At 37.3% G+C, this 14,696-nt stretch overlaps 1 protein-coding gene across 1 annotated transcript; it reads right to left on the reverse strand.

The window, feature by feature from the left end:
- Positions 1 to 4,651: 4,651 nt before the first annotated feature.
- On the reverse strand, positions 4,652 to 13,539 carry Gcg (glucagon). Its single transcript, XM_028884677.2, has 6 exons — positions 13,442 to 13,539; positions 10,475 to 10,578; positions 8,686 to 8,847; positions 6,932 to 7,069; positions 5,833 to 5,973; positions 4,652 to 5,094 (listed from the first exon to the last, which is right to left on the reverse strand). Exons 2-6 carry the CDS (start codon positions 10,564 to 10,566, stop codon positions 5,088 to 5,090), a joined length of 540 nt encoding a protein of 179 aa, XP_028740510.1. The 5' UTR covers positions 10,567 to 10,578; positions 13,442 to 13,539; the 3' UTR covers positions 4,652 to 5,087.
- Positions 13,540 to 14,696: the final 1,157 nt, after the last annotated feature.

A 14,696-nucleotide genomic window follows, 5' to 3' on the forward strand; every position in this document is an offset into this window, starting at 1 on the left:
AATTTTGAGTCATCCAATACAATTTCCTCCCTGAGTTCAACAAAGGTAACGCTTGTGCTTCACTGTTTGACTCTTTGATTGGTTATGTCTCTGTTTATGATGGTGTCCAAGCACAGCGCGGAAATGCTACTGTCTGTTCCTCAGCGCAACAAGTGGCTACATTTGGGGACTCATGAAATGACTGCTAATTGTTTGAAAAGCAGCATGCTAGAAAGCCGTTGTTCCATGACGGAAAGCTATGAACAGTGAGGTCCTGCTTCTCAGGATCAAGAAACTGTCAAATCTTTCTTAAGCTAGTGTTGGCTGCCTTGCATATTTCCAAAGGTGATGCAACATGGGGAAAGGCTGAGCATTAAGGTAAAGGAGGCACAGGCTCTTCTATCAAGAGGCTGCAGAAGAGGTGTTTGTTTTTTTTTAATACCTGCTAAGAGCTATGCAGGAAAAGGGTTATGTGGAAGAGCAGGTTTCAGTGGTGCCGAAGCTGGCTTGTTTCCCAAGGAAATTGGCAAACAAACGTATACAAGGAAAATGGTATTTTAGTTGACAAGAATGTTATCAGAGACTTGTGAGAAATTAAATCTGCATTCCTGATAGGAGTAATAGCTCAGTATTTAGGGTTTCTTTGTAGAGCACGATGACGACGACCACACATAATGATCATCGACAGTGTTTTCTGTTTCCTTTCTTCTTTGAGGTTATTGATTTGAGTATTTATTTTGTGTTCTTCCAGTATACTAAATTGTCTCTTTGTGCACTTTTCTCACTGATTCTTTTGTTGCTGTTTTTCCGGAAACAGATATATTTTTCAGTAGATGTATTTTCACTATACCATTTTTTTAAAATTGTGTACTTTCTCATTAAGCTATGTTTCCTAACACTTCTAAAACAACATTAAGTAGCAGTCAAAATAACAAGCATCTTTCCTTTGTTTGTGACTTTGTGGGGGATTCTTCCAACGCTTCCCACTAACTGGAAACTTTAAGCTAAAACTTGTTTTAATATTTTTAGCAGTATCTGTTAACTATTGTTTTATGGGGGTTTGTGAGTTTAATATTGCCCACTGACTTTTGTTACTTGTGGAGATGTTATTGTGTTTTTCTTGAATCTGTTAATATGATAACTTATGTTAAAGGATTTAAAATATAAAAGCATTTTATATTGGTACCATGAGTCTTCCTGGTCATGAAATACTACTTTCAATATACAGTTGTATTTACTATTTTAATTTAATTGCATCAATTTCATAAATCAAGTTCATTTAGAAAATTTAAGCTCAATTTATTCTTACATCTCAGTATCGACATTATACTCATTTCAGAAAATGAATACTTTTTATTCTTTTAGTATTCTAGACAAGCTTAATTATGATTGAGTTATCTTATATTCAAGATTAAGTATAAATTACTGTTAAATCATTTGGGCATTTTCATCCTTTCTACACAGAGACAGTATCTTGCCCTTGGATTGCTTCAAACTATGCAATATTTCTGCCTCAGCTTACCATGTGCTGGGATTGCAAGCATGAGACACAGTGCCTAGGGGAGAGGTTTTTTTTTTTATTTTTCAGTAGAAAATGAGCACTTTAGATTGCTCCTCTATATTTGGGGCAATATTGGCAAATTGTATTTTCCTATAAAGATTGTTTTCGTTCTAAATCTTTAAATGGAGCTGGAGATGTAGCTCAGCTGTAGAGAACCCTGGGTTCCATTCCGAGCATGTCATAAATCTGGCGTGGGGGCTCACGCCTGTAATTCAGGCACCCTGGGTTAGATGTAGGAGGATCAAAAGCTCAAGAGCATCCTTGGCTAAACAGGGAATTAAAGGCCAGCCTGAGTTTCAGGAGACTCCAAATTAAAAAAAAAAAAATGTATTGTTTACCTGAGACCAGGGATGTAGTTTAGTAGGAAAAGTGCTTTTCCTACAAGCTTGCATGAAGCCCCAAGCTTGTCCAAGCACCTCATTATCTGGGTAAGATGGCACATGTTCATAACCCCAGCACTTTGGAGACAGAGACAGAGACAAGAGGACCCAGGACATTCTCAGCTACATAGAGTTTGAGGCCAGCCTGGGATACATGAGATCCAGTCTTAAAACAAGAGCAAAGTTTTAAAATACATTAATATCAAGTTGTTCAATTAAATCTAAAATTTGAAAAGAAAAATGATTTTCTTGGATAATTATTTTCTAGCTGTTACTTTTCTTTCCGTTTTTGACCCCTCTCCTTAAAAAAAAAAAAGATGGGGGTGAGGTGAGGTGGGTGGCTTCAGTTGCTTGTCTAGTCTGATGAATATTCCCTTCAACGTTAATTCCCTAGCAGAGTTAATCATGGGCTCTATTTGTTTTTTGTCTCACTGTTTTGCTTTTGTCTTTATTAACATATTCAATTTTATCTTTCATTTCTTTTCAGCTTTAGTTTTTTCCCAGCCCTTTGAAATGTGTTCTTTATCTGCTTGTTTCAAGTGCTGTGTAATATCATTTATTTTAGTGCGCAGGTACAAAGGCTTTTTAAAGAGATGTTTCTTTCTAGCTAGCAATGCATTCCATTGTCCTTCGAGAGCACTGTGTAACTGCAGAGGCTTCTCTTTGGTTTTACTCTGTGTGGGGGCAACTTCTGCGTGTGTTCCCTTGAATTCTGGCAGAGCGTGCATCTTTTCCCATCAGAATTCATAGTTCAGTCTAGACCTATAATATCTTACTGGTTACATTGCTTATTTCTTCTGTTTTTTTTTAACTTTTGCTCACCTTAGACCAGAAACTATAGGCATCTATAATTGTGGTGTCTCAGATTTTATCCCCAAATCCGCACATAGCTTCTGCTTTACAGATGTGAACAAGGTACAATTAGATGCATAGATATTAATAACTGTCTGAATCGTCATTACAAATCATAGCAGCATTTTGACGTGCCCTCCTATCCCTTCTGTCTTCTTCCGTCTCATTTGTCTGATGCTGAGAGAACTTCTGTGTTATTTTATACAGACACATAATGACTGATGTATTCACGTTCTTTTTGTACTATATGACTTGTTGATTTCTTTTCCATTGTGCTTTATTACTTGTCTCTGGATCTTAAGGGCCGATTCATATGATCTGGTTTTGATTGCTTGTTGTCTTTTGGGCTTGACTCCTGTTGACCTTCGAACTGTTTTCTTTTTCTTTTTTTCTCTAGCCACGTGTCAATGTTCATTATGAGTCGTCCCCCCCCCCCTTGTATGGGTGTATTCTGTGTTTCTGAAGGCTGTTACCTAACTAGAACATACTCATACTCAGAGATGCTCTCCGGGGTTTGGAAAGCATTTATATTTAGTGTAAAACACTATTCTTTTTATACAACACACACACACACACACACACACACACACACACACACACACACACACTTTACATGGAGCCTATTAGATCACCTGTGAGTACACAGGTGTGTAAGTCAATAATCTGCATGAAAGAAAACATGGTGTCGTCATTGAATTGCCTCGAACTCCTTTTGCTAGAACTGGAGAAAACATCATTCATTATTCTTATCAGTTGAGTGCCTTCACCACCAACACAGACATCTTCTGCTTAACAAACAAGCATGAAAACTAACAGAAACCCAACTTTGGGAATGTGATTACATAGCTTGTGAGCCTCTCTCACTGTGAGATGCTTTGGAGGAGAAAGTGGTGGTTTTGGTTTTGCAGAAGCCGACAGACAAAGGCAGTTCCCTGCCTGCGCTGAGCACTTTACATGACAACCATTCTAGGATCCTATTATTGCTGAGGCTTCATTGTAAAGAAACACAGAGAGTTGAAAAATGGAGCTATGACAATGCTCAGATTGCTTTCATTTTCCTTTTTTCATATGAGAAGCTTGAACCCAAAGGAGTTAAATGACTTCTTGGGATCTTTCTGCCAGCTCTAACCTCATTCAGATAACTGTGGCTTTACACCTTCTAAGTCAGGAGAAATTTTCTATTATGTATCATAAATGAGGGAGTGAATGAGTGAGTGAATGCTAGAGGTTTCACTCCAACTCCACAGCTACAGACAACATTATATAAGTTAACTATGAAATTACAAACTTTGGAATCTTATTAGTGCATAAGTCTACCACACTGCAGTGCTACAGAGGGGGAGAAATAGAGGTTGCCATGGTGCTACCCGAGCAGAGGAAAGCTTAGGCATGCCAGTCAACATCAGGCTCAATTAAGAATGGACCATAGAACTAAGAGAGCAGGATATGGGATATTATGGGGAAAGTCAGATGTCTGCTGGTATAAGGTAGACAGGTGCATAAGTGGGCCACAGGCAAGTGCCTAGGCAGGGTAGACAAGCAGAAGCAGTTATGTACTGGGGTGTGCGTGTGTGTGTAAAGGCATATTATTGAACCTGGAGGCACCTGGCTTTCAAAAGTAGATGCAATTATTTGGCTCCAGGAAAGATTTGACTTTTGACTCTAATGCTGCCTAATGACATTTTTTATCAAAATAAAACATAAATAATTGTTTTCTACGACAGATTGATTGTTCAGTGTTGGCACAGCACAGTAGAGTGCTGTAAAGTCATTCAAAACATGGAGTTGTTTCTTTACATTAGATTGGAGTTACGGGCCACCAGCTGAGAAAGAACGGGCGCTTGGAAGGAGGGGCTTGCAAAGAGAAAGGAGACAACAGTAAAGGTTGGGCTTTTTATTTAAATCTATCTTTGATACATTGAAAGCTGAGTGCATTTATGATAAAGGACTCAAGGAAGAAGTTCTCTTTCCAGGTTCACCACTGTGGCTACCAGGTTGTCATGTCTTCTGTTATTACAATGCAGGTGTTGTGACTGTAAAAATTTACAACTTATATCACAGAAGGATAATCTCACTGAAAATGAGAAGAAAATATGAGAATCCAGCACTTTCATACTGTAAGGTTGTTATTTTATCAACATCCTGGAAATACTTTATTTCATTTACAATCTTTTGGCTACACAATGCTAAAAGGAAATGTGTTCATCCACATGCAAAGCAATACGGCTTCAGAATATAGCTCTTAAATGTATAGAATCTACATCCCAAGTGACTGGCGGGAGATGTTGTGAAGACGGTTGTGAATGGTGACATACTTATTTCCTATGGAAAAAATGTAAAAGGATTACATTTAGAATAATTATAACAACCAGATGATATAATTAATATATTCAGAAGACATTTCAATGTCACTTAATAAAAATTGTCTACCCATCTTTCTACCAGCTAATTCCTCAGTGTTTTTAGTTGAATTCATTTTCATTTAAGAATGATTTATTTAAAATACACCAAAAACATGTATTTGTAAATAATTATGAAAATTAAGATCTACCAATAAATGACAATTTGATTTGATTTTTATTGTGCCTTTATCTCTTTCTTTCATGTTATTTTTTCTTTTTCTTTTTCAATGCTGGAGACTGAGTCCAGGACCCTGCATATACTGGGCAAGCACTATACCACTAAGCTACATCCTGGCACACAGCTGTGCTTTTAAATTAAGTAAATAATGCCATATATAATGACATTTTCCCTGTGTGTTAAAATGATAGCATTTTAATGTGGTATTAATATGTAATGACTTAATTCTTCTCCATATTTCATTCATATTGATGTTGCTGGTGCTTTGTCTATCACAGACAGCCAGTGAATGCTTTGTGAATGAATAAGTGGATGGAAACTTTAAGGAACAGTTAAATATGATGGTATACTCTTAAGTGACTTCAACACTTATCCTATTTATTACCCAAGATGCTTCTGCACACCAGAATATCTAATGGCTGTGTAACTTACATTTATGAAAGTCTTGATACATTTCAGAATTAACTGAAACGTACTTACTTGTCAGTGATTTTGGTTTGAATCAGCCAGTTGATGAAGTCCCTGGTGGCAAGATTATCGAGAATCGTGTTCATCTCGTCAGAGAAGGAGCCGTCAGCATGTCTGCGGCCTTCTTCAACAATCTTCACTTCTTCTGGGAAGCTAAGAAAAAGGAGGGTTGAAGTCAGGGTTTGATTATCTTAAATAAGTTCTTGCAGATTGCTGATCATTGGTGACATGTGAGAGCTGTTGAGAAAACAGTTCAGGGCTTTGACAAAACCCCTCATAAAATCCCACACAAAGCAAAAGACCCTTAAAAGGTAGGAGGCTTTGTATCTTGGCCTTGAAACCAAACTTGTGCAGCTTCATGCTTTTTTTCAACAATTCATGTTGCCTTAAATATTTTAGTTAGTCAGCAACACAGACACTAGTATTTAAACTATTCATTTCTCTGAAATTCAACACAAATGTATTGTACCCTATAAAGCCAGTGACTGTGAAAGCAGTCTTGAAAAATGTAGAAGTAAGGGATTAAAACTTCATCTATTGTTGTATTTTTTTCCCTCACTCATTTGCCACAGTGGAATTTTGGGTATCCATTATAGACATCCAACAAGTTGTACCATTGGGTTTGTAGGCATGATGGTTAGTGCTTACGTGTCAGCCTCTTACCCATTTCAATCTTTCTCAGCAAGAACGAATTAACTCTGCTGAACTCTGCAGAGTCGAACATAAATTTTCTCCCATTTCCATTTCAAATGCAAATAAAAATGGTCCCAAGAAAATGAGATGCTTCAGGAGTACGTATGGTTAAAATCAAAGCAAGTTACTAAAGAACTTGTTCTCATTTCTCACCTTGAACATTGTATGGCCAACTATATGATGGTCGCATAAAAGCAAAATGCATGGTTAGATGTGGTTAATGTCTCTACATGTTTTAATATTTACTAACACATGAATATTAGTTGAACAAATATGGAACTTCAGATATTTATTTATTAAATATTGAAATGTACTTGAGTTTTCAGTAGAGTTTTTTGTTTTTTTAATTTTCACAGGATAGTTCTTTAAAAAAAATTCTACTTCAAGGAAACACATCAGGTAAGTAACCCAGACTTACTCTCGCCTCCCTCTGCCTTTCACCAGCCAAGCAATGAATTCCTTTGCCGCCTGGCCCTCCAAGTAAGAGCTCACATCGCTGGTAAAGGTCCCTTCAGCATGCCTCTCAAACTCATCGTGACGTTTGGCAATGTTGTTCCTGAAAGAAACGTGGAGGTTAAATGGAGTTTTGTCTCCTCGGCAGTGTGGTCTCCCCTGATAAGTGGTGGGAACTTCAGGCTCGGGATGGAATGGTCAGACAGCTGAGGAGTTCGGGAGGTGACGGTGGCTAGATGATTGTTTGGAAGCTACATCAATGATCTAGATTGAAAATTGGTGGGAAAAGGCTAACGACATTTTAAAAGGGACTAAAAAGTCCCTCCCTTTTCCTGGGTGCCATTTCTACCTTCTCTGCCTCTGCAGGTCATTGGCTGTTAAAGCTTCATTTAGGTTTTACTTCATCTTCAGTACAGGCCACTAGGCTGTCCATGAGGCCATGGTACTTAAAATCAGAGTAGGGGCTTGTTATTAATGATCATCCAGTCAGAGTTAGTTAATAGATTCAAAGGAAAGCAAGGGATGATTTTGACTTATTATGAGTAGAACCATATGATAATGAACTAAAGAAAACTCATGAGCCTGTAGGAGAGAAGCACAAGTGAGCTTCTATCCACTGCAAGTGTGTGCAGAGGACCTGGGGCAGAGGGTAGTAGGAGCTGCTTGCAGTCCTGGTCATGTATCATCCTTGGAAGGTTCATCTTCGACTTAACAAACAGCTGAGATTACGGGTGGCCTTGTATTAGTTTCCAATATTGCAGCATTCCCACTCCAGAGGATGAGAACAATTGTTTTCAGCTCTGTCAATTTGTGTTTTCTCACAGTTCACACGCCTTACCTATAGTCATTGGTGGGGGGACACTGTTGGCCCCCAGGTCTTCTCTGACCACTATGGCCATCTTCCTTACTGCTGCACTCTCCACTTGAAGGTTATCTGTACCCTGTCACCTCTTCTCATTCCCTCTTCCTCCCTTTTCCATTCCAGTGAGACACATCTATGTCCTTTTCCCGATTTTTAGATTTCTTCAGCTACTTGGTATGCATAACTCCCTTTCCCAAGTGGGCCATCCTCCAAAGAAATTGTGAAATTCCACCATCTCTGTGAAACTCTTGTGGATAATTTTCTCCAGTAGCCTAGAAGTAGCAAAGCCCCCAACACCCCTCAAACAAATCCAACATTAAAATGTATGCCTTATGATGGGTTTGTGTTCCTGTTTGCAGCCTTCTCTCTTTATGCTCTGTGACTAGCTAGGCTGTAATTTTAAACGCATGTCTTGGATTTTTATTTTACAAGAGAAAGAATGCGTCTATTTTCGTACTTTACCAATGATCAACTCAGCTATGGGATAATCTTAATGTGATCATAGTCATTGGCTTGAACCCCACAAAGGCATGTTGAATTTGCTCTAACTTTTAGTAAGAACTTAATTTCCAACCTGGCAGGTCTTCAAAACTTAGTTTTTAATCTTAAGGTAAAGTAGATGACAGGAAATATTACTAAGATTAGTGTTTGTTTAAAAATAATAAAAAAAAGTCTATGTCACACTGTTGTGTGGATAAGAAATTCGAGGAGGTGAATCATGAGAGTTGAAATAAAGGGTAGCACCCCTAATTTCAAAATCATCCAAACTGAATAAGCCCATTTGATGACCATGATAATCTAAGAGTTAAGATGCTGTGCATCTGTCTACAATATGGAGAACGGGTTTAGACTCTTACCTGTTCCTCTTGGTGTTCATCAACCACTGCACGAAATCTTGGGCACGGCGGGAGTCCAGGTATTTGCTGTAGTCACTGGTGAATGTGCCCTGTGAATGGCGTTTGTCTTCACTGATCTGATCAGGGTCCTCCAGCAGGTCTGTCTGGGAAGCTGAGAATGATCTGCAAGCAACAGTGATTGATTATAAATAATAATAGTTCAGGAGCAAATTCCCTAAGGGTGAATACTCCAAGGTAAAATACTCCCTGAATGCATACTCTATATGCAGGCTAATTGAGAAGACTCCTCACTACAAAATAGAAGGCTTCATGCAGTAGTGAGCCTAGTGTTTCTGAAGACTCCTTAGACCCCAAGGGGCTTGAAAGGGTTCTTAGAAGGACGTCAGCTGGTCATGGGAACAGCTTTAGAGTATTGGAAGATACCCCTGAATTCTAGCAACAGGTTTCTCCAACGTTTTCTGAAACAGGGTGAAATAAATCTTTTCAACTAATTAATCCACTCATGATTATGCTAATATGACAGAGAAGAGCAGTGACTTGAATATTTTAAAAGTTTAAGAATCCCAAATCATTTGTTTGGGCAGCAGATCTATGCCCCTAATTTTGTCTTGCACATACTAATGTAAAAAAAAAAAATAGCTCAATTACTTAGTTATACGGTAGCTAAAGATTGGAGAAAGGGACAAAAAACACCATCTGCTAGTTTGAAAATTCCTGGTGGATATTCCTATGTAGCTGGTTGGCATGGTAAATATACAGGAATATCAGTGTAATAACCACAAATTATATACTATTTTTACTCATTAAATTAAAATTACTAAATATTAGAAAGGATAAAATATTTTTCTACTGCTAATGGGAGAGGGCATGAACTTCCAGAAGTTTTCTAGAAGGCAAATCAGCAAGAGTTTTGTACAAACTCTAGTTTAAAATCATCAACCTTTGACACAGTAATCTCATTGCTGGAGATTCACCCCAGAAGATATTAAGAAATGTGGGGCAAAGTGCATGTGGATACATCTCACTTGTAATATTCTTCATGGGCAAATTTTAAGACTTCTTAAATGACCATTAGAAGAGGAACATCTAAATAAATATTGTATATTTATGAGGTGAAAAGTATGCAACTCTTATATATCATATATGTAACAAATATTGTAATAAAAGAGAAAGTTAACATTGCAATTCCAAGAGAAAAACAGGACTGATGGCTATATAAGCTGAGAGATATTTGTATAGTTTGTACAGATAGTGGGGAGGGGCTTGGGGAAATGGCAGGGAGAAACTAATGCAATGCTCTTTCAATTAAAAAATTATTTTCAAAGTTTTTGAAATCCAGGGAAGCAACACAACATTTTTATGTATTTTGAATTGTTTTCTTTGGGTAGTAGACATTTAAATACTTAAAAACTTTTGCATATTTTTAACACTTGACATCTTAGACATGCATGCTTTTTGTAATTAGCAAAGAGTGATGTTATTTTTAAAGGCAAGGCATAAAAAGGAACTTGAGTTGAAATAGTTAAAGCAATGTAGTTTGCCGTGTGTGAGTAATGAGTGGATACAGTACATTTGAAGAATCCAAAGGACTACAGTTTGCCGTTTTCATGGTTTACAGCCTGCTTTGTGTTCCAGAAGAGTCCACCTTTATCACCACTGTATTTTCAACATTTCAAAACTGTGCAGGGAGGGCATACCTCCAATCGCTGAGACCCTGCTCACCAGTCACTGTCCTCCAAACTTTATTCTAACTACATTGACAGGCCAGGAAGAGTCTGTAGGTTAGTACCTGGGTTTCTCCTCTGTGTCCTGAAGGGAATGCTGCCAGCTGCCTTGCACCAGCATTATAAAAAATCCAGCCACAATGTAAATGTTCTTCATTTTTTTTTCTGCCTGTTGGAGCACAGAGTAGGGGGTAGGGGAATGACAGGGGAGCAGGCAGTTCAAATGAGTTCAATTTTGACTAAGTAAATATTATATACAGAAAAAGGTATACTTGTCAATTTTATTCTGCTTACAGTTCCAATTCCACCTTAATTTTAAGTAGAATATATCTCTCCATGAATTTTGATAAGCAAAAAATAACACAAAGGATATGTTCTACTATTAGGCATTTCATTAATGTAGGACAGTTCTGTTAATGTTTAGAAGGCTCATTTCCAGACTTGAAATAAAAGTGTCCACAATAAACATTTAAAATACCCTCTGAGGATGATATGCTGCATATGGTTATCCTGAGTGACACCTTATCCATAACGCCACCCCCTTCACTATCAGTCTGGCTTTCAATTAATCGTCCTTCACTTCCAAGCATTTACATTATACTGCATTTCAACCATCTTAAAGCTGCCTCGGGCTACAACTTGGCATACCAGCTGTCGGTTCAGATGTATTATTCATTTATATTTTAAATAGTGTAACTTGGTCTAGACTTTGTAATTATAAAGCGGCCAACAGATTTGAGGTATTTTAGGGTGCTTTGACCTGTTCTAAATTAAAGGAAAAATCATTTTAAAGACAAGCAATTTGCAATAAGAACTAATGCTCCTGGCAACTTGAACAATCACAACTAAGAAATTAAAGATTGGAATCCTAGGGAAAATTAGTGCTTGCTTTTGAAGTCCCAGAAGTCCCTGAGTTGTCTGGTAATTAGACTCAGTCTAGGAAATGACATTTCCTATTAATGACACTATAGGTCTATCTGTAGCATACACCTGGTTTCTTGTCTGTTTGTCAAAGACAGATACCCTGTGAAAACATAAGATACCAAGTGTGTGATGATGAGGGTGGAGACCCACATGAATGTGAGCCAAGACGCCTCTATGGATGGAGTGAGTTCTTCTGTTTCTGAATTGAAACCTTGAGTCCACTATGTGTTAAGGGCTGCTCTCTGCCACTTTCCAACTCTGTTTTATTTTTGAGAAATGGGAATTTCAGCCCAAGTTTCATTATGTTTCTCCATAAATAAATTAAATGAGTATTTTTAGCAAATGACATTTGGTTTGGAATAAGGATTTTTACAAATATTATCATTTTAAAACATCAATCTTTTCTTTAGCATCTCAGGCATATTTACTTTGGCAGTAAAACTGAAATTGTCATACCTGCAGTGGTAATGTTCTGAAATAATGAGCCTTCATAGATGAACTGGCCAATCAGACAAAGCAACGTAATAGAAATTATACATTCATGCTTCTTGGTCATCAGCATCAAATTGCTACTTTGACATATTTCTATGCTTTAGTGTAACTACTTGGCAAGCTTTTGCAAGCTTGTTATATTTTCAGGTAATGACTTTGATTGTACCTTTCACAGGTAACATCTTTTTATAATATTGAAGATTTAAGGCAAGGACTTCCCTTTAGGATTATAACACCATAGGAAAGCCTTTGTAAAAGACTGAAAAATGCCAATTCAGTCCTAGGTAAATCCTTCAACCCAAAGTCTCTGAAGGTTATGTGATGTCCTGAGTCATCTTTATCAGGGGCAGACTTAGAGCAGGTAACATTGTGAGAATATATGTCTTCTAATGCAACCCAAAGAGGTCCTTGACATAACTCACTTTTTGAAAGTTAACAAAATCGCAAAGAGACATAATGTAATTAATTCATTGTTTTAATACTATTGAGAATTAAATATATTATTTTAACATCAAAATTTTATTCAGTAAGGAATTTTCAGTTACTTCCCTCCTCTTGTAGCTAGCGTAAAGAAAGAGTATGGGATTTTTGAAAAAACAAACAAACAAACAAACAAACAAAAACTACCACAATTTTTCAATCAGAATTAAAAGGAGGCTATAGACACAGTACTATCCTTTGTGAAAAAAGTCTTAGAAAAAAATCTTAGATGTAGTAAAGTAGAGATTATATTATTTTCCTAAAATAGAGTGGTGTTGTAGGGCACATAAATACTTTCTACTTCCTTTTGTAAGGAGTCCCTAGAGTGTATTGAAACACCCTCTTCTTGATGGCTGACTCTGTTGCTGGTGTTTGTGAATTGGAGCTTTTTCTTTATGAAATCAAATAGATACTTCAGAATATATGATTTGTCTTTCTAAAGAGATATACAAGATTCCATTCCAGATGTAGCTACTGTAGACTTTATTTATAACTATTGATCCTCAATATGGTGTAAATAGCTGTTAATTAATAACTCATATGAAGAAATCCCCAGGCACCAAGGATGCTTGTTCTTTGCATCAAGGATACTAGCTTTTATTTACAAAGGATTGATGCACAGGCTTTGATATTTTGAAGCATTTATTAGAGATTTGGATATTTGAAAGAGGATATTGAATATCTTCTTTCAGAAAACAGAACTTTTAATTGATACAGAAAATTGCTGTTGTAATCTCATACTGCATACTTTCCTTGTGAAATTAAAAAGCCCCTTCTGTTCAAAGTAGCACGTGCATCTATCAAATCCAAGGAAAAAATATTTATTTTTTTCAGAGTGTTTACTTATTTGAACATGCTGTTCTCATTGTAACAAGTGCATTGGTCTGAATCCTTGCTTTTCTTCCTATTTTATGACTGCATTATATTATTTCTCTAAGGAATTTGCGAAATCATTATGTTAAAAGTAGTTATAAATCTAGTCAATAATATTTTTATCTAAATTGTGTCTTTCATACTTTTATCAATAAAGTAAAAGATGAAAAAGCATTATTTTAATTTATAATACTTAAAGATACTGAACTGCCCAACCCCCTCCGAACAGGCGTTACTTCACGGGTGCACAGTGTGCCTCTTACCTTGTGTGACTGAGCTGAGAGAGCAGGTGCAGACCGAGGGAGCCCACTTGGGAACTTTGGATGTGTTCTGTGCCCAAGCTCTGCACTTCTGCACCAGGGTGCTGTGTTTTATATATTCTCCAGGCTGTTTAGCCTCGCAGATATTACGCTGACAATATAAATTTCTCATCTGTAAATAATGGGGTTTTGTTCAAATGATTTCACCCGCCCACTCACTGTGCTCATCTGCGTTCTGCGCTGACACTGGGATGAGACCTCAGAGACCCGGAAACTTTGTATTTACTCTTGTGCCTTCTGTTTGGGGATGGAAAGGGCAGTTTAGAAAGCCACCCTCCAATCTCGGTCAGGCGTGAAAACCCACTTACGTTCTCTGAAGTGAATTTTGACGTCAAATGAGCCGAGTCTCATTTGAGGGTCTTGTGGTCCCTTGATTGACTATCCAGCCGTCGTGAGTTCCCGAATAACTGATTGATCATTCATCTAGGCAAACAAATCACTCACTAGCACACACATATCAAAAAACCACTCATCCACTTCATATGGAATACATTTGTATTATTTTTGTGTGGACTTTTAAAATGTCAATTAAAATGTAGCGCGCGCCATATTAATGAGACACAGGAGAACGCAGAAAGAGAATACCCAAGGTACATGATGTCGATAACAGAGGGTCTAGCGTTTGGGTTTTTTTTTTTTTTTTTCATCCTGTGAAAAAGTTTTAAATCCAGTTTTATTGAGAAGAGGTGGGGCACTAGAACACAAAAGAAAGATATGTGAAGAAAACTATTGAGATGGGATACATGCTGTTACAGTTTCTAACTTCCGATATGTATATAGGTCCTTACTAATTATAGTACATAGCAGATACAATTCTGGTCATTTCAACAGAAGGAAATAGAAAATGTAAAATAACCAGGATGTACTAACAGACAGCATGATACTCCTGTGATCATAAATAGATTTTCCTTCTGCTGCCATCAATAAGCTGTGTGACCTTGGCCAAGCCACACATTCTCTTTGTGACTCCATTGCTGACTTGTAAGAAGAGAGTATGGGTTAAGCATTTCTTTAAAGTGAAACTTATATTCTATATGACTATATCATCATAGCATTTCCCAACTAGATCTCAGTATCCAAATGTGTCAACTCCATGGTATGATTGATGACTTATATGGAAATAGACCACTGAAGCAACTGCAGAAGTTCTCTCGATGAACTCTAACTCTTCAGTAAGTATATTAAGTCAATGGGTAGG

Source organism: Peromyscus leucopus, chromosome 4 (genome assembly GCF_004664715.2).
Source record: "Peromyscus leucopus breed LL Stock chromosome 4, UCI_PerLeu_2.1, whole genome shotgun sequence".
Classification (NCBI taxonomy): Eukaryota; Metazoa; Chordata; class Mammalia; order Rodentia; family Cricetidae; genus Peromyscus; species Peromyscus leucopus.